At 41.3% G+C, this 19,684-nt stretch overlaps 1 protein-coding gene across 2 annotated transcripts in view; it reads right to left on the reverse strand.

The window, feature by feature from the left end:
* Positions 1-19,684, reverse strand: part of slf1 (SMC5/6 complex localization factor 1) — a 66,802-nt gene that overhangs the window by 22,076 nt on the left and 25,042 nt on the right. For both annotated transcript variants that reach the window (XM_080189119.1, XM_080189118.1), the window contains exons 6-11: positions 14,870-15,106; positions 14,656-14,727; positions 3,874-4,035; positions 3,162-3,328; positions 1,218-1,358; positions 458-617 (exon numbers count right to left, since the gene is read on the reverse strand). In XM_080189119.1, coding sequence (XP_080045245.1) covers positions 458-617; positions 1,218-1,358; positions 3,162-3,328; positions 3,874-4,035; positions 14,656-14,727; positions 14,870-15,106 — 939 coding nt within the window. The remainder of the gene's footprint in view (positions 1-457; positions 618-1,217; positions 1,359-3,161; positions 3,329-3,873; positions 4,036-14,655; positions 14,728-14,869; positions 15,107-19,684) is intronic.

Consider the following 19,684-nt stretch of genomic DNA (forward strand, 5'->3'; position numbering starts at 1 on the left):
ACAGAAAGATGAAGAACAATTAAAATTAAGTAACAGTCACCAGTGATGGCTAGCTCAAGTTCACATAAAATCACTTTACATGTACATTACAATGTACATTAAATATAAAAAAAAGGCCTAACCTAGTCTCTCATCCTTCAGAATCTGAAAGTTTTATACACTGCCTGTCCCAACTCAAACCTGGTGCATTTCTTACCACCCCCATCCAGAATTATAATTGCATAATTATTGCTGAAAGTATAAAACCATCAACTGGTGATTTGCATCAGAAAGAAAATAGAATCTGGTAAAAGCAAAACAATGTTTAAAAATTAAGTTCACATTCTTCAAAATGCACAGAAAACACCCAGACAACTTACATAGATATTTCTAGGACAATGCATTAGGTCAATGTCTTGGATATATAAAAAAAAAGCCATGTCTAAACCACACTGTAACTTGCTACAATTTTACTCACATCATTTGGTTTCTTAACCAGTGTTCTTGTTGCTTGAAGAACACAATCCAACAAAACACCAACAGGATTCGTCATTACATCGGAGTATTCCAAGAAAAATTTTGCAAGGACAGAAGATGGTATGGTACGGGAACACCCATAATTTCTGTTTTCGTAACAGCTTTTACACAGAAAGGAAAAAAATTACATCTTGTCAATTTCAGTAATTGAGGTTCTGTTTGTGAGAATGGAAACAACCTTAATGTACAAACATGGAAGAGTTGACACAATCTAACGGATGACTCAGATTAGCAATATTCCAACAGCTGCAATTTCTATAATGTGTTGTGTTAAAACATCTCAAAATAGTTTCCATGTCAAAGTGCCTTTGTGCGAATGACTTTTCCTTGTAAGTAAATGCATTATCACTTAGTTCATATATTCTATATTTGATATCACAGTAGCTCAAGGGATGTTGACCAGAAGACAACCCTATTCTGTGAATAATGCTCTGGGAATGTAAACATCCCAGGCAGACAAAGCTTCCCATTTAAAGGATGGCATTATTAACAATAAAGCATTGTCTCAATTTTAGATTAAGATACCAGTCTAGATTACAGACATGTCTTGTTTTGGGGCTTAAACCTAACCAGTATTTTAACCTAGAGTATGACCATAGAAGTCAAGCTAATACTTAATATCTCTATCGTTGTTTACAAAAATCACCTGCACACAGGAAAATACCATAGCAAAAGGTATTACACAGTTCATCCCAAATTACCTTTTATTTAAAGCCTGTAGCTCGGCTTCAAACAAATCAAAGAAGAACTTTAACAACAATCTATAAAATGGCTTCAATTCTGAAATGGATAGTTCTTGATTTGATGGCTGATGACAAGGTTCATCATCATAAACGCAGGATCTAAAATTCAAAAAAAAGTTTATTTCTGCTCATTTTATAAATAATCTTTGAAAACAAAAGTGCTTGCAGTAACTTGGCATTTGAATACAAGGCTTTAAGAGATTGAGGAACATTTGTGAACAAAAATTTGAAGATTTAATTCTCTTCAACTCTTATTATTGAATCTGATTGCATGGAGAAATTTTTTGCTACATTTTCTAAAAGATCTTGGTTTCAAGAAGGGCATTTTGCTGGTTCTTGATAATTATGTTAACACTGCTGTTGAGTTAGTGCAGCAGCAGTCCATAGATACTTTCAAAAAAGTAGTCCAAAATTATGAATTTTGAAAGTGTTTTAATGGGTCTCTAATAAAAAAGGAAGTCAAGTTTCAACATGTAGCTATTAATTGTTGATTTTGCAAGACACTAAACATATTCTATGCAAGGCAACAAGGGCAGCACAGTAGCCCAATGGTTAGCACTGCAGCTTCACTGCTCCAGGGAACTGGGTTCAATTCCTGGCTTGGGTAACTGTCAGTGTGGAGTTTGCACATTCTCATTGTGTCTGCGTGGGTTTCTTCCGGGTGCTGCAATTTCCTCCCACAGTCCAAAGCTGTGCGGGTTAGGTTGATTGGCTATGCTAAAATTGCCCTTAGTGTCCTGAGATGCGAAGGTTAGAGGGATTAGTGGGTAAAATATGTAGGGATATGGGGGTAGGGCCTGAGTGGGGTTGAGATCAGTGCAAACTTGATGGGCCGAATGGCCTCTTTCTATACCTGTAGGGTTTCTATGATTTCTATGAAGGTATATTTCCAGGAACGACTGAATTCAGAGGTTAATTATACCGTTATGTTAAATGCAATGCATTACAGACAAAAAAAGTGTAGAAAATACATAGCATAATTACTACTGTAAAGTTACAGCTACTAAATAGTGTCTAATATTTTTGCAAATTAAGTTCCTTATCTATCAAAATTGAAATATGAATGAGCCTCTATTACATACAAAAACTGACCATTTGCCTCAAAATTGGATATTACAGAATTAGTCTTTCAACATCAGCAACAGGGGAGTTTATACATCTGCTTGTGATTTCAGTTGAAGAGCAAACATGTTTAATTATGGACATGTAACTAAATCCAATTAAAAATAAAACAGCATATAAAATCACTATTTTTTGATATCAGCAGTGCCCAATGCAAACAAATAATAATCTATACTAAATTATGAAAAAGTCTACATGTTTATATAGACAACACTAAAAATTTTTGATGGGATGTGGCGCCACTGACCAGCTTTTGCTGCTCAGCCCTAATTACTTTCAAGAAGGTGGTGGGGAGCTACTTTCTAGAATTGGAAGTTCTGGATTCATCTGGTGCAGATACACAGTGCTGTTAGGGAGTTGCAGGATTTTTGATCCAGCTGGGCCCGTAACTCGTCACAATAAAGGAGTTAATAAATTCTGACAATTGCAGGATAAATCCTGCAATTTCTCCAGGGGGATTTAGAGAAGCAAAGTGAGATTTCATTTTTAAAAGTTCACTTTATGTTGTACCAACATGCAGCAGAAAGAGGCACACTTGGAGCCAGTGATAACTCAAAAATCAGCCCAACTTCTAGCATCTAAAAGACCACATAGGATTAAGGTCCACACTATTTTGAACATGATTAACGAATATAGAATCATTCAGATTTTTCCATTAGCATTATTTTTTCAAATTTCAAAACAATCAGAAAGGATTAATTAGCAAAGTTTCTTGGATAAAACCATTTTTAAAAATGAAAAAATATGCTGCAATCATACATGTGAAAAATACCGTCTTACCTTGCAAGTGACTCAAAGAGAGAAACACTTCCTTTCTTACAATTAGAGCACTGAAGAATCCCCATATAATAATTCACAAATGTAAATTGTTGCCAGGGTGGATGATGAAGAACTACAGTTTGCATGACGCTGACAAATTCATGTAAAACACGCAGGTCTACATTGCCCTACCATAAAAGCAAAATTATTTGATTCAGTGGTCATCAAATAGCATTGCACCTATATGAAAATCTCTCTCCTATTTTTCATCTTGCAAGTTTTTAGTGACAAACATTTCAATTATAGAAAATGCTAAAAAATACACATCAGGCCAGTCAACGTTTGTAAAGAAAAAATACAAATGACCATTGATGTATTCTTAGGATATTTGATTACAGCATTTCCTGTTTTTTCTTCTTGCATTTCAAATAACTGTACTTGTGACTTCACTGGTGTGAAGCTCCATTCACAATTCCTCTGGTGAATGAAGCAGCCCATTATTGCTCTTACCTGTGTCTGCACAATATCCAGGCTTGGGCAGAGAAGTGGTCATTTTTGCACCACTTAAATGGCAGGAAGTGACCATCTCCAAGTTAAAGCCCAATTACCTCTCCCAAACTTCAAATCCACAATCACTGATGTCAGCAGCATAAATACAAACTGGTAGTAACTCCTTCCCTAACTTGCAAAAGTTAGAAGGAATATAATTTAGCAACAAAGTTTTTCAACTCACCTCCAGAGTTAATTGCAAAAGAGACTGTAGAAGATGTGCAGGTGGAAAAAATTTAGACGACAAGTGGAAGCGTATTTCCTTCAATGCTTCCATGTAGAATTGCCCTTCCAAAATACCTTCTATTCTATTGATGGTTACTCCAGTGAATGTCATTGCATTAATCTGCAAGCAGAAGTCCTTTTATGAATGACAGCATGTTCAAGCATTCAAACTAAAACTCTCAGTCAGAGAAGGTGTACCATCACTCTGAAAAGGCCTTCAGCAACTTAACATGAAACAATAATTTCAAGAGACAAAACAGATTTCGTACTGAACTGATTGGAATGCAGATATGGGTTTCACCACTCCACTGTACTTATTTTTTAATGAAGTTCCAACACATTTTAGGAACATGTATTAGTGTGACAACACTAGAAAGGTATGATAACGTACTTGAGGTTTCAAAAGACAGAATCTACTTGTTACAATTAAGGATACAGCGGGCAGCGTCGGGAGCAGGCAGCGGAGTGAGTGGGAGCTGAGTGAGAAGGGCTTTGGCTCACTGGGCTTAGGCGAGAGCAGGCTTAGAGAAGGGAGTTGCAGATTTCTACCTTTTGCCACATACAGGAGGTTGGGACATGGCTGGGGCAATGGGGAGGAACATAAGCTGTGTTAGGTGCCGCATGTGGGAGTTCTTGGTGGCGTCACGTCTCCCCAAGGTCCACATCTGTGCTAAATGTTTAGAGTTGCAGCGCTTGAGGGGCGTTTGGAGGATGCGTTTCTGGTCAGGGAAAACGAAGAGATAATGTCTAAGAACCATGAGCAGGAAGAGATCCCAAGGGCTGAAGAGCAGGATGGGTGGACGACTGTTAGGCAGAAAAAGAGGAAGAAGAAGAGTAGTCATGGTCCCCTGGCCTCCCCAGTGGCCCCCCAAGATTCATCGACAGGGGCACAAAAGGATAGGCAGGAGGGCCAGAATGACTTAGAGGGACAGAAGGGGGCTGGCAAGGTGATAGTGGTAGGGGATGGGAGGGTCCAAGGCATTGAGAGGAGGTTCTGTGGGCAGAGGTGTGACTCCAGGATGGTGGTCTGCCTCCCTAGAGCAGGGGTACAGGACGTAACAGAAAGGGTAGAGGGAATTTTGAAAGGGGAGAGGACCCAGGCAGAGGTAATAATACACATAGGGGAGGGGGACATAGGAAGGAGGAGTAGGGTAGATGTCCGTAGGCAATTTAGGGAGTTGGGGTCCAAACTGAAGAGCAGGACCTCTAGGGTGGCATTCTCTGGGTTGCTGCCTAGTACCAGCAGGGCTAGGAATGACGAGATCATTCAGCTGAATGCATGGTTGAGGGATTGGTGTAGCCTTACTTTTGTAGACCACTGGGAGGTATTTATGAGAGAAGGGCAACTGTACAGGAGGGGTGGAGAGAATTTGAATGGGAGGGGAACTAGTGTCTTAGCAGGGAGGTTAGCTGGTGTGTTTAGGAATGGTTTAAACTAATAGGGAGGGGGGGTGGGGATGTGGCTGGGAGAGAGTTGGGTGAACGGAAAATTATCAGGGAGAAGGAGGTTCCGAGGGACATTGACAGGTTGAACTGTGTCTGTTTCAATGCGAGGAGTGTGATAGGAAAAACGGATGAACTTAGGGCCTTGATGTTTGTGAGGAAGTTAGATGTGATGGCTGTAATGGAGACGTGGTTACGTGAAGGGCAGGACTGGCAGCTGAATGTTCCTGGGTATAAGTGTTTTAGGTGTGACAGAGGAGGGTTGAAGAGAGGTGGAGGGGTGGCACTGTTAGTAAAGGAAAACATCACAGTAGTGCAGAGGGAGGACAATATGGAGGAGTTAGGGATTGAGTCGCTGTGGGTGGAGTTGAGGAATAAAAAGGGAGAGATTACGATGCTAGGGGTATACTATAGGCCACCCAACAGCCCGAGGTCAGTGGAGGAAGGCATTTGCAGGGGCATTTTGGATAGGTGCAGGAAGAATAGGGTGGTTGTAGTGGGTGACTTTAATCTTCCTGGAGTGGATTGGAGGGGGCCTAGAGCTGGGGGTACGGAGGGAGATGAGTTTGTAAAATGTGTTTTGGAAGGGTCCCTAGAGCAGTATGTAACTAGCCCGACTAGGGAAGGGGCTATACTGGAATTAGTGTTGGGTAATGAGGCGGGGCTGGTGGTTGAGGTTGAGGTAGGCGAACATGTGGCTTACAGTGACCACAAGTCCGTCTACTTTAGGATAAAAATGGAAAGGGATGAGTGCCGGCCAAACGGGAGGGTGCTGGGGGAACTGGGGGAAGGCGCGCTATAGCCGGATTAGGAGGGAGCTGAAGGACACTGATTGGGAGGGACTGTTAGCTGGCAAGTCCACGGATGGCAAGTGGGAGGCTTTTAAGGGCAAACTGAAAATGTTGCAGGAAAGGCATGTTCCGGTTAAGCGGAAGGATGGGAAAGGTAGGATTAGAGAGCCGTGGATTACAGGGGGTATCGAAGACTTGGTAAGGAAGAAGAGGGAGGCGTATGTTAGGTCGAAACAACTAGGTACGGAGAGTGCGCTGGAGGAATATAGAGAAAGTAGGAGGGAGCTAAAAAGGGGAGTTAGAAGGGCGAAGAGAGGGCATGAAATGGCTTTGGCTGATAGGATTAAGGAAAATCCAAAGGCATTTTATTCCTATATTAGGAGCAAGAGAGTAGTTAGAGGGAAAATTGGTCCTCTTAGGGACAAAAGTGGGGAGTTATGTATTGAGTCAGAGGGAATGGGGGAGATCCTGAATGAATACTTTGCGTCGGTATTCACGAAGGAGAGGGGTTCGGTGTCGTGCAGTGTCTTGGAGGGAGCTGTGGATCAGTGGCAGGAAATATCTATTACGAGGGAGGAAGTGCTAGGGCTTTTAGGTAGCGTAAAGATGGATAAAGCTCCAGGCTGATGGTATTTATCCCAGGCTGCTTAGGGAGGTGAAAGATGAAATTGCTGGGCCTCTGGCGCAAATCTTTGTCTTTTCTTTGGACACAGGTGAGGTCCTAGAAGACTGGAGGGTAGCAAATGTGGTACCACTGTTTAAAAAAGGTAGTAGGGATAACCCTGGAAATTATAGACTGGTGAGTTTGACATCAGTGGTAGGGAAATTATTGGAAAAAATACTTAGGGGTAGGATGTATGAGCATTTGGAGCGTTGCGATCTGATTAGGGATACGCAACATGGCTTTGTTTGAGGGAGGTCTTGCCTTATGAATCTGGTAGAATTCTTTGAGGAGGTGACAAAAACGGTTGACGATGGGAGAGCCGTTGATGTCATCTATATGGATTTCAGTAAGGCGTTTGACAAAGTCCCTCATGGTAGGCTGGTAGAAAAGGTTAAGGCGCACGGGATACAAGGACAGGTAGCTAGGTGGATTGAGAACTGGCTGGGAAATAGGAGACAGAGGGTAGTTGTTGAGGGGACCTTTTCGGGCTGGAGGCCAGTGACCAGTGGTGTGCCGCAGGGCTCAGTACTGGGACCTCTCCTCTTTGTAGTATACATAAGCGACTTGGAAGAGAGCGTACGTGGTGTAATCAGCAAGTTTGCAGATGACACCAAGATGGCAGGGTTGGCGGATACTGAGGTGGAATGTCAGGTGATACAGCAGGATATAGATAGGTTGGTACATTGGGCAGATAGGTGGCAGATGGAATTTAATCCTGACAAATGCGAGGTGATGCATTTTGGAAGGAATAATGCAGAGAGGAGTTACGTGATAAAAGGTAGACCGATTAGGAGTATAGAAATACAGAGGGACCTGGGAGTGCAGGTTCACAAGTCTATGAAGGTTGCGACACAAGTGGAGAAGGTTGTGAGGAAAACTTATGGAATGCTAGCCTTTATAGGAAGGGGTATAGAGTATAGGAGCTGCTGTCTAATGCTTCAGTTGTACAGAACATTGGTTAGACCGCATTTGGAGTACTGCGTCCAGTTCTGGTCGCCTTACTACCGGAAGGACGTGGAGACTCTGGAGAGGGTGCAGAGGAGGTTTACCAGGATGTTGCCTGGCATGGAAGGACTGAGTTACGAGGAAAGGTCGGAGAAACTGGGACTTTTCTCCTTGGAAAGACGGAGATTGAGGGGAGACATCATCGAGGTATATAAGATACTGAAGGGAATAGACAGAGTCAATAGTGAGAGGCTGCTCCCTAGACTGGGTACAATTACGAGAGGTCACGATCTAAGGGTGAGGGGGGAGAAGTATAATTTGGATATGAGAGGAAGGTTCTTCACGCAGAGGGTCGTGGGGGTATGGAACGCGCTACCGAGTAGGGTGGTGGAGGCAGGAACGTTGGACTTGTTTAAGGTTTACTTAGATAGACACATGAGCGAAACAAGGATGGTGGGTTATAGTAGGGGGTATTAAATAGGGTCAGAGCCTCGGGAGATACCGGAAATGCAGACTTATATGTTAACGTTTTTGTCTTTTTATTCCGCAGGTGGAGGTCCACCTTGTTGACAAACAAAGGGCATGCACACGGTGGGTCGTGTGTGGGCTGCTCTTGGAGGTTCCGGGAGTGGCCTAGTACTTTGTGTCGGTGTGTGCGCTTGATCCTGGACCGGTAGACGGGCGCCGCAACAGCTCAGTGACTAGCACTGCTAGCTGTGCAGATACATGGATTTGGGCCTGTGTCTGTGGGAGTTTGCACATTCTCCCTGTGGTTGCGTGAGTTTCCTCCGGGCGCTCTGGTTTCCTCCCACACCCCAAAGATGTGCTCTTAGGCTGATTGGTATACCAAATTGACACTATTCTCCCCTGAATCTGGCTAAGTTAGGGGTTCCACTCGCAGACACGCAGGGCAGGGTAGGTGTAGGAGGATGCGGCGGCGCGGGCTCATTGGGCCGAAGGGCCTGTTTCCCATGCTGGGTTGTTCTTCGTTCTTGAACACGAGAGGAACTATCATGCTGGTGGGTGCAGATTATAGGCCAAGAAGTGGAAATGAGGTAGAGGAGCTCATTTCCAGGTATTATGCAGAAAGATGCAAGAAATTTAGAGCAATGATAATGGGAGATTTTAATCATCCCCAGTGAAAACAGTAATGTAAAGGGCCAAGAGGGGAAGATAGTCCTTGGAGCTTTCCCGATCATTGAACTTTCAGTCCAAAGAGGAAAGACGCAAAGCTGCATCTAGTTCTGGGAATTGAAGTGGGGCAAGTGGAAAAACTTTTGAGTACGAGCATTAGTTAGGTTTAGACAAAGAAAATTTAGTGGAAAAAAATACACAATTGGAGGAGGATTAAATTTTCCTGAGTTGAAAAGGGATCTGGCACAGAAGATTTAAATCAAAAATTGGCAGGTTGAAATGGTAAAACAAACAAAGTGACAACTTCAGAGTGATATTACTGTATCTGTCACAAAACATCCTAAAAGCCCTCTCCTTGCCACTGTTACTGGCTTTTTTTTGTTGCCTTGCTGAGGACACCTTCCCACTCGGTTTTAAAATTAACAATTAACATAGCAGTCTGACTTCTTCAATCCATCGAGGTCTTCATCTACAATAACTTCCACCGCAGCCAGGCTTTGTGTGTAAACTAATTAAACTGTAATCAATGATGTGCGGGTTAGGTGGATTAGTCATGCTAAATTGCTACTTAGTATCGGGGGGCTAGCTTGGATGAGATTGTGGTTGGTCAGACTTGATGGGTCGAATAGCTCCTTTGGCACTGAAGGACTATGATTTCGAAAGATACAGTTTAGGTAGACGAGACATTCCTAAGAAAGAGGAAAAGGCGCTGCAAAATTTAAGCTTACTGGATGACTGTTGAATGGGATCAAAATAAACCAGTGATAAATGGCAGTTTCACAATTCAACAACTTGGATTTACTTAGTGTCTTTGGCACATTAAAATGTTCCCAGTCACTTCAGAGGTAAAAAACAAAAATTACATTGAGCCATATGAGGAAATTTTAAGGCAGGTAACCAAAGCTTGATCAAAGAGGTAAGTTTTCCTACTGTCTTAAAGGAGAAAGTGGTATAGAAGCAGACAGGTTTAAAAAGGAGGGAACTCCAAAGTTTAGGGCCTCAGCAACTGAAGGCACAACCAGCAATGGTGGAGCGAATAAAATCAGGGATGCTATGGGAGGTTGAATTCAATCAAGAAACAAGCCAAATGCAAAAAATGGACAAAAGAACTAAAAATGAACTAAAAAGGAGCATGAGAACTTAGAATTAGGTCAGCTTTATTAAAAGTGCTTCTACTGTGAATATTAAAAGATAAAGAATGTAGAGTGTTGATTTCAGTTTCAGGAGAGTTGGGGGTTGTTTACTCTTGGTATGGTTCAGTAAGCCTGTGTATGTATTTATGAGCTATGCTTAAACTTTTCATTCAGCTGAAGGGCTTTTAGAAGCAAGGAAACCCTGAGGTTGCTATGAAGAAAATTGCCGAGAATGGAGTTATGATCCAGAAAGAAAACTGGTGGTTTTGTTGATTCCCAAGAAAGAAAAAAGCAAGTGTAAAAGGAGTCAACCCAAAGGCTGCAGTCTATCCTGTTTAATCACAGAGCCCATGTCTGGATCTTGAGAGAGGAAAATAGTGATTCTAGAGCATAAGATAAGTGGCTCTGAAGAGAAATATCCACCTGAGGAATAGAGGCCAAGGGAATGTTGACTTGTAGGCGATGAATAGTGGCACATGAATGTTAGTGATGCTTAGATTTGGACCAGGTGGTCATATTAGGAACATACCTTAAATCCAAACTGTGACCTGTGCAGCCAGACTAAGAGAAAAAGGAACTGTCTGCCAGAGTATGACTACATTTAAAAGCCTATTGAAGCGAAAGCCACAGTAAAAAGGTTAAGCTGGGCCAGGTCTATTGGATTGGTAGAAGCTCATATTGCTCACCCATTTAGTTTATACAGCTTGTATTTGCTTTGTATGGCAAAGATTGTTTTGGTATTTCAATTTAATCTTGGGAGCCCTGCTGCTTATTTCCTTACCCTTAGTGCTTCCACATATTACAAATCTTTATACGATTATGATTCAAGTCAGATCCTAACAGTTAACAGGCTTATTCAGTATAGCTGGGATCATAAAACTGATAACACAAAAACAGAAAAATAGAAATAGAAATAGGTTTCTCACAGCCTGCTGCGTTGCTGTTACGCCAGTCGAATCTCCCAGGCAATTTTTTAAAAAACGTAATCGCTGTCATAGTGAAATGAGAATTTCAAAACGAGTAGCAGAATAGGGTTCTCTGGGTCCGCCAGCATAATCACCAGGAATGGTTCCCGACTGCTCGCAATTAACAGGGAACAGAAGCATTGAGACCCTCCACTGGGAGGGGGTGTGGGGGGAGAGAGGGAAGTTCATCTTGAGCAGTGTCGACTTGGCACACTGGCACTGCCCTTGCTACTCTGTGATCAGATCACTGGGAGAGGGAGAGAGGTGGTAATGTGGGGCTGGTCTTTGGGGTGGGGGGGTCCAGGAGATCAGCGATTGGCGGGGGGGGGGGGGGGGGGGGGGGGTGTGGGGCTGGCCAGCATTTGGGAGGCTGGTGATGGGGGCTCACTGCACATGCACACCCTCTGCTCTGACAGATCAACGCACACACAGTAGCCCCCTCAGCAGTTTGCTGCCAGCCTCTTGGCTGGGAGTAGGTCCCACCCCTACTCATGCTGAAGCATTCTGCAATGCTCAGAGTGTCAGAGGTTCCCTCTTGTAAATACACCCAAAGAACAATATTCCCATTTTCCTGCATGTTGGGTGCTCATTATTTTTGGGAGAACTCCGGCCAAGATCTTTTATAAATATAAAAATAGTAAAGGGATAGTCAGAAGAAAGGTTAAGCCAGTCAGAGAACAAAGGAGGAGATTCTCTTCTGGACGCAGAGGTCATAGTAGGATTGTATCCAGTCTAGCCCACTAGAAAGAGAAATGTAAATTGTAATTCGCTGGCCACAAATCTTCCAATGCTCTTCAGAAATGTGAGTGATGTCAAAGGGTTTGAGGTTGGCAAATGTTCCCCCTTGCCCCCATCGAAAACAGGACAAGGATAAACCTGGCAGTTACTGACCAGTCAGCCTAATATCTGTGTCAGGGAGGGTAGCAAACAATTCTTCAGATTAAAAGGGAAGTTTGCAGTGGTGTCTTCCAGTGGTCAGCGTTGGGACCACTACTCTTCTTGGTACGTACATTAATAATTGGGTATATAGGGCATGACATTTTAGTTTGCAGATGACAAATCTCTGAAGTGCAGTAAGCAGAACAACAGACTGATGAAGTGGACAGACATGTGGTAGATGGAATTTGAGATAGGGCAGTGTACGAGAAATTAAGACAGACAAAGTTAGTTCAGTTGTACTATTTTTGTAGAGCGCAGGAACAGAATGACATGGCATATAAGTAAGCAAGTCTTTGAAAGTGTCAAGATGAATTGTTAAAGGCATATGGAATCCTTCGCTTTATAGAAAGCAGCAAGATTTATACTAAAACCATATGTATCACTAGGCCCCAGTTGGAGTACCATGCCCTAACTTTAGGGAGAATATCAAAGTTTTAGAGAAGGCGCAGAGGAGATTTACTAGAATGGTAAAGAATTGAAAGAATTCAGTTACTTGGAGATACTACAGAAAGTGGGGGTTTTCTCTTCAGGAGGGGGAGATTTGAAAAAGACTTTTGATAGGCCAAATAAGAAATGACCATTTCTAGTGCTAGAGGACATAGATTTAAGGCAAATTGGCAAAAGAAGCAGAGGCAACATGAGGGGGAAAAATGCAGGGAATTATGATCTTGAATGATCTGTAAAAGGGTGGCAGAAACAGATTCAGTGGTAACTTCCAAAAGGGAATTGGATACATACTAAAAGTGGGATAACGAAGACGACAGGGGAGTGGTAGTAACTGGGTCTTTGAAAAAAAACTAATGTAGGCCAATAAAAAGGCTACGTGCTATGAAATCAAATTTTTCAATTCATCAGACAAGTTATGAATAAAAAGATGCTGTGGACATCTTTAAAAAAAGTCAAATTCACAGAATTAGAAATGTTGTAATAGCAGTTTTCCCCTTTAGTTTAACTTGTTTTATGCACCATCCAGTTATCAACAACTCAGCATAGTTTTCCCTCCCCCAACACCTTTCCTCATTCTAATATTTAAATTTTTAGATTAAATTTTAAAGCTTTTAACATCGATTCCCAGATGAAATAGTCTTTTCTATTTACTTTAGAGCCCTTTTTATAAGATTAGAAATTATTAAATTTCCTCTTAGCCTTCTCTGTTCCAGTGGAAACAGTCCCAATATTTCAAGACTGTTTTCAAATTATTGAGCTGGATTCTGTAGTTGTAATGACAGTGAAACTGTCAGCATTCACTATCATTATCCTGTGAAACTGCAATCTCAAGTGTCTGCACAGATACAGCTAAATGTATAAGTCCAGAAATTACTGTCAGTGAGAGATGTGTGAAGTCCTGTAGATAGCAATTTAAAAAACCACAATGATGAGAATTTCCTCTTTTACTTTGCAACTTCACTGTTAAACATCTTCTGAAAAAGTTATGCCTTGCTCATGAGGTGTACTTGGGTTTTTAAAAAGTCCTAACTACTACTAAGCAATTGCTCTGGCCCTCAAACTAATTTTGCATTTGTGTTATGGCAATTTTTTTCTGTTATGATTAAAAAATTAAACTCAAATTTCTCTTTTGTCACTTTGCTCTCTTAAGGGAGAGATAATCAGTGTACTTCGAAAAGTTATCATACAGGAACAATGTGGCCGACTCACTACCCTGCTTGATGTTTTCTGAATTATTGAATGCCAGGAAATCCCCTTGACTTAGCACCAGAGTAAAATTAGTTTCGAAAAAAACTGAACTCTGCACCACAAAGATTGTTAGATCTTTGTGAGCAGCTTTGAGGTCAGTGGTAAGCCAGATTGCTTCATCACAGATTACAAAATCTTGCCCAGTGTTTTTGATCCTGAACACTACCCTGAATGCAATAGCTTAAAATGTGCTTTATTTAACGTGGCACCCAAAACTGTGGACACCAAATGGTTTAGTATGATGTTACATTTTATTCTTATAGTATATGTCCTTACTCAAAATTCAACATTTCAGAATTTTTAGAACGTATTTTTAGTTTGACTTATTATTGTCCCATGTACTGGTATATAATGAAAAGCATTGCTCCTTGTGTGCTATGCAGACAAAGTATACCATTCAGAGTACATAGGGGAGAAGGAAATGAGGCAGTGCAGAATGTAGTGTTATAGTCATAGCTAGGGTGTAGAGAAAGAACAACTTAGAGGGTACGTCCATTCAAAAGTCTGGTGGCAGCTGGGAAGAAACTGTTCGAGTCTACTGGTACATAATCCCTAGACTTTTGTCTTTTTCCTGACAGAAAAAGATGGAAGAGTATGTCCAGGGTGGTGGGGTCCATAATTATGCTGGCTGCTTTTCAGTGGCAGCGGGAAGTGTGGTGGATGTAAGATGCAAGGATCGAGATATTTCAACTCTTTCCTAATTGATTACTGGAGTATAAACAGCACAGACACCTGTTGAATCTCATCTCACCCCTCTTATTGAAACATCAAAATAGGTGAAACATTGTGGATGTTCTCCAAGGATTAAATCAGAGAAACTCTGATGGGAAACTTCAGATGCTTAATTTCTATGCTAATGTTTATTCTTTAAAGTTGTCATCTTCTGATAAAATAAAAGAGATTAAAGGACCACTCTAGTACAAATATTGTCTGCATTTCTATTTTTAATTTAAAAATTGTATTACAAGATATTATAGAGCCCACAAGTTTGTAATATTCACGCACAAACTTTAAAAAAAAAAATCAGCATACCTGATGGTGCTTCATAGTTGATGTATATAAACAGCATCCTATACCTGACGGTACATAATTGCTTCGTATGGCCTACAGATAAAAAGCAAGAACAGAATCTAAAAGTAGTCATTGTACCTCTTAAAATTTTGAAACTATTACAACTGGTGAATTCTTTTTAAAAACAACAAAAGATGATTGAGAGACTACAGCATGAGAAATTTTGTTCCCTTACCTCAGGTAAACTGAGGCACATCTGAAGTCTGCATTTAAATGCATCACTCTGGATATCTGATGCAAAGGTAGAGGATTTTTGGGATTTCATTTCCTGGGAATAAACAGTATTTGGCTGCAGGATTTGTGTAACACCCAATGTTGAATCCAGGAAAGAACTTGAGGAAATGTGAGCAACATCCAGGATATTCACATAGGAGACTGTAACATCCTCATCACTCCTTTTAGAACAAAGAGGCTGCAAATCAAAATTTGAATTATTGCAAATCTAGAAATTGCCATACAAACTGGTGGTAGCAAATTAAAACATTTGAGTGTATTAATTTAAAGTTCTGGTTTTAAAACAACCCCCCACCCCAACAATATGTACACCATGCTTATTATAAGCAGGTCTTGTTCCTATGAATAAAAGCATACATCCAAACAGTTTTGACTTGAGGTTGACATGACCTGGGTCTAAAAATAAATCTAACTGCAAATCAATTGTTAGAATTGCTAGTTCAAAACAATTCACTTGGAAAACAGTAATATCACATAGGAACAGACTGCGTAACATAGAAACATAGACGATAGGAGCGGGAGGAGGTCACGTTGCCCTTCAAGCCTTCTCCAACATTCATTACGACCATGCTGATCATCCATCTCAATAGCCTAATTCTACTTTTTCCCCCATAACCTTTGATCCTATTCACCCCAAGGGTTACACCAAGATGCCTCTTTAATACATTCAATGTTTTGGCATCAACTACTTCCTATGGTAATGAATTCCATAGGCTCACCACTCTAGATGAAGAAATGTCTCCTCACCTCTATCCTAAATGGTCTACCCTGAATCCTCAGAGTCTGACCCCCGATTCTGGACTCCCCACCACCCCCCCTCCACATCAGGAATATCCTTCCTGCATCTACCCTGTCTAGTCCTGTTAGAATTTTGTAATTCCTTATGAGATGTCCCCCCCTCATTTGTCTGAACTCCAGTGAAAGCAATCCTGACTTTGTACAAGGAGAGATTAACATCAGTTCTGCCATCCCTGGAATCAGCCCAGTAAAACTTTGCTGCACTCACTCGAGAGCATTAACATCCTTCCTCAGAAAAGGAGGCCAAAACTGCACACAATATTCTAGATATGGCCTCACCAAGGCCCTGCATAATTGCAACAATACATCCCTGCTCCTGTACTCAAAACCTCTTGCAATGAAGGTCAACATGTCATTTGCCTTTTTACTGCCTGCTGCACCTGCATGCTTACCTTCAGTGACTGGTACACAAGAACACCCAGGTCCTGCACATACCCTCTCCCAATTTACAGCCATTCAGGTAGTAATCTGCCGCCTTGTTTTTGCTTCCAAAGTGAATATTTATCCAAATTATACTGCATTTTCCATTGATTTGCCCACTCCCTCAACTTGTCCAGATCATTCTGAAGGATCTCTGCATCCTTGTCACAGTTCACCCTCCCACCCAGCTTGGATGGGTATTTTACTTGATAAAAGTTAATCTAATTCTTTTTGTCATATTCTGTGTTCTGCAAACTTTGAAATGTTAAATTTTGTTCCTTCATGCAAATCATTTATAATGAATAGCTGGGGTCCCAGCACCAAGCCCTGTGGCACTCCAATTTGAAAAGCACCCATTAATTCATACTCCGTTTCTTCTCTGCTAACCAGTTTTCTATCCACCTCAATACACTTCCCCCAATCCCATGCACTTTAATCTTTATGTTGATCTTTTATGTGGAACTTTGTCAAACGTTTTCTGAAAGTCCAAATATACCATATTGACTAGCTCCTAGTCAATTCAGACCCTCATTTTTTTTTTTCAGGCTGAGCATGTATGGGACCACCTGAAAGCAGATTTCCAAGTCAGATCTGAATTGTGCCCAGATTCAGCACTTAGAATCATAATGGTAAAAATCAGGCCCTTAGTGTCAGTCTTTATGTTCCCTGCGAGCTTACTTTTGTACTGTATTCCCCCTCCTTAAAATCAATCCCTTGGTCCTTCTTTGCTGAATTCTAAACTGCTCCCAATCCTCTGACCTATTATTTTTCTTGACCAATCTGTAGTAAAAAGCTCCCACTTGACAACTCTACTAGTTACATCTTTAAAGAATTCAAGCATGATTCCCCCTTCATAAATCCATGCTGACTCTATGATCCTGCCATTGATTTCTAAATGCTGTTACAACATCCCTGATAATAGATTTAAGAATGTTCCCCAATACTAATGCTAAGCTTACTGGTTTATAATTCCCTGTTTCCTCTCTACCTCCCTTTTTGAATATTGGGTGACATTAGCTACCCTCCATTCTGCAGGGACTGTTCCAGAGTCAATAGAATACTGGAAGATGACCACCAATGCATCCAATATTTCTGGACCCACTTCCTTAAGTACTCTGGGATGTAGGTTATCAGGCCCTGGGGATTTTTCTGCCTTCAATCCCATCAATTTTCCCAGCACCCTTTTTCTACTCATATTGACCTTCCTCAATTCTTCCCTCTCACTAAATTTTGCGGTTTCCAACATTTCTGGCATCTGATTTGTGCCCCCTTTTAATTAAGGCAGAACTAAAGTATGTATTCAGTTGCTTGGTCATTTTCTTGTTCCCTATTCTCTTGGGAGTGGGGGATGGGCGGCAGGGGGGTCCGCTGCCACTCTGTGGGCGATTGGTGGTGGTGGGTGTGTGATCTGTCTGGGTAGCGGTGGGGGGGGGGCGGTAATTAAGAGGTACAGTGATGTCTGTGGGGACCATCGTTCCGGCTTTCTGCAGCCCGGGAGCGATCTGCCTTTTCACTTTTTTTTCCAACTGCGCATGCGCAGTTCAGACATCCAACTGTTTTGGGTATGATAAGCCCCACCCACAGCACAATTCAGACCCTCAATTTTTTTTTCAGGCTGAGCACGTATGGGACCGCCTGAAAGCAGATTTCCAAGTTGGATCTGAATTGCGCCCAGATTCAGCACTTTGAATCAAAACGGTAAAATCAGGCCCTTAGTGTCAGTCTTTATGTTCCCTGCGAGCTTACTTTCGTACTGTATTCCCCCTTCTTAAAATCAATCCCTTGGTCCTTCTTTGCTGAATTCTAAACTGCTCCCAATCCTCTGACCTATTATTTTTCTTGGCCAATCTGTATGCTTCTTCCTTAGATTGGATGCTCTCTCTAGTTTCTTTTGTAAGTCAGGAATTTGCCCTCTTACCAATTTTGCTTTAGTGCCAGACAGGAATAAACAGTTGCTGCAGATTAAATCATTGAGATATTTTCAGATTAATTAACAGTGTTGGGCAACGCGAGGCTTACAATCCTAGACAGAAGAGGAACGTACAAAAAAGTGTAATATTATAAGGAATCAAGGTTAATCTTTTTCATTAACTTGTAATTTTCCAAGTTCGACTAATCATCATATTCTGTCATGCGATTCTTCTATGTTTATTGCTGCAGACCAGGTTCTCTTTCAGAATGATATTGTTATCCTCCAGTACAGGTGATTTGTTAAAGACCCCCAACCTTCAAAGGCCTAGTTAGAAGTTCTATCTTCTGTAGTAAAAAGCTGAATTTGGTCAGTTGCCACATTGTAATTATTAGAGACCAAACCAGAAACTCTCAACATATGTTATGAAGCTACCTTAGAACCATCTCCACACCTGGAGTATTGTGTGCAGTTTTGGTATCCTTATCTGAGGATGGATGTCTTTGCTATGGAGGGAATGCAGCAAAGGCAATTCTGTCATGAGGAGAGACTAAGTTGGTTAGGATTATATTCACTGGTGTTTAGAAGCGCGAGAGGGGATCTCATAGAAACTTACAAAATTCTAACAGGGTAGATTCAGAAAGAATTTTACCAAATGGTGGCGAAGTCCAGAACTAGGGATCATAGTTTGAGGACAAGGGGTAAACCTTTTAGAACTAAGGTGAGAAGAGATTTTTTCACCCAGAGATGGTGAATGTGTGGAATTCACTATCATAGAAAATAGTTGAGGCCAAAATGTTGTCTGATTTCATGAAGAAATTAGATATAGCTCCTGGGGCTAAAGGGATCAAGGGATATTGATCTTGATGATCAGTATGATCAAACTGAATGGCTGGGTAGGTTCGAAGGGCCAAATGGCCTACTCCTGCTTCTAATTTCTATGACCCTAACCTTTCTTGATTTTGGCATTATGGCAAGCATAAGGTGTCTTGCTCTAGGTATGATTTGATCAACCCGCTAAGAAGTTTTATTAAAACAAACTAAGAACACAATTAGAATATGACATAGAATTGGATTAAGTATTTTACTTGGTAAAAGTTAATCATGACAAAAATAGACTTAAAAAAAAAACAATTATCCATCTTTATTGTTCCAATTTAAGCAGTAACCCCATAGACAGAAATCCTATTTCAGAACCAGTTGACACCAAAAACAGATATACTCACAAGGATGCTAGATTATCAGCCTTTTAACCCCTCTGGATAGATATAATAAGACACCTGCCTTCTGACTTCCTTACAGCAATTTCCAGTGAAAGATGTATCTTCAAACAGCAACATTTCTGAGAAAGACACCTAGTTTCTGGTAGATCATGGTCTCTAGGCTTGCAAGAGACAGCGAGCACCCAAAAAGCCACTGAGTTTGTTTTCCTCTCTATGATCCTAGCCTGCTTAGTCACCTGACTTTCTCTGTCAAAACCTAATCAAGTCCTACTCTGAAAAAACCCTAGGGGAAAGCACTAAAATAATAATACTGCATTAAACAAACATTTTAACAATTAAGATTAATTATACAGCTGCAGTAACAACAGCACTGCCAGATACAGACAAAACACTGATAATAAAAAAA

The sequence above is a fragment of the Carcharhinus amblyrhynchos genome, chromosome 5 (genome assembly GCF_965287045.1).
Source record: "Carcharhinus amblyrhynchos chromosome 5, sCarAmb.v2.hapA, whole genome shotgun sequence".
Taxonomy (NCBI): domain Eukaryota; kingdom Metazoa; phylum Chordata; class Chondrichthyes; order Carcharhiniformes; family Carcharhinidae; genus Carcharhinus; species Carcharhinus amblyrhynchos.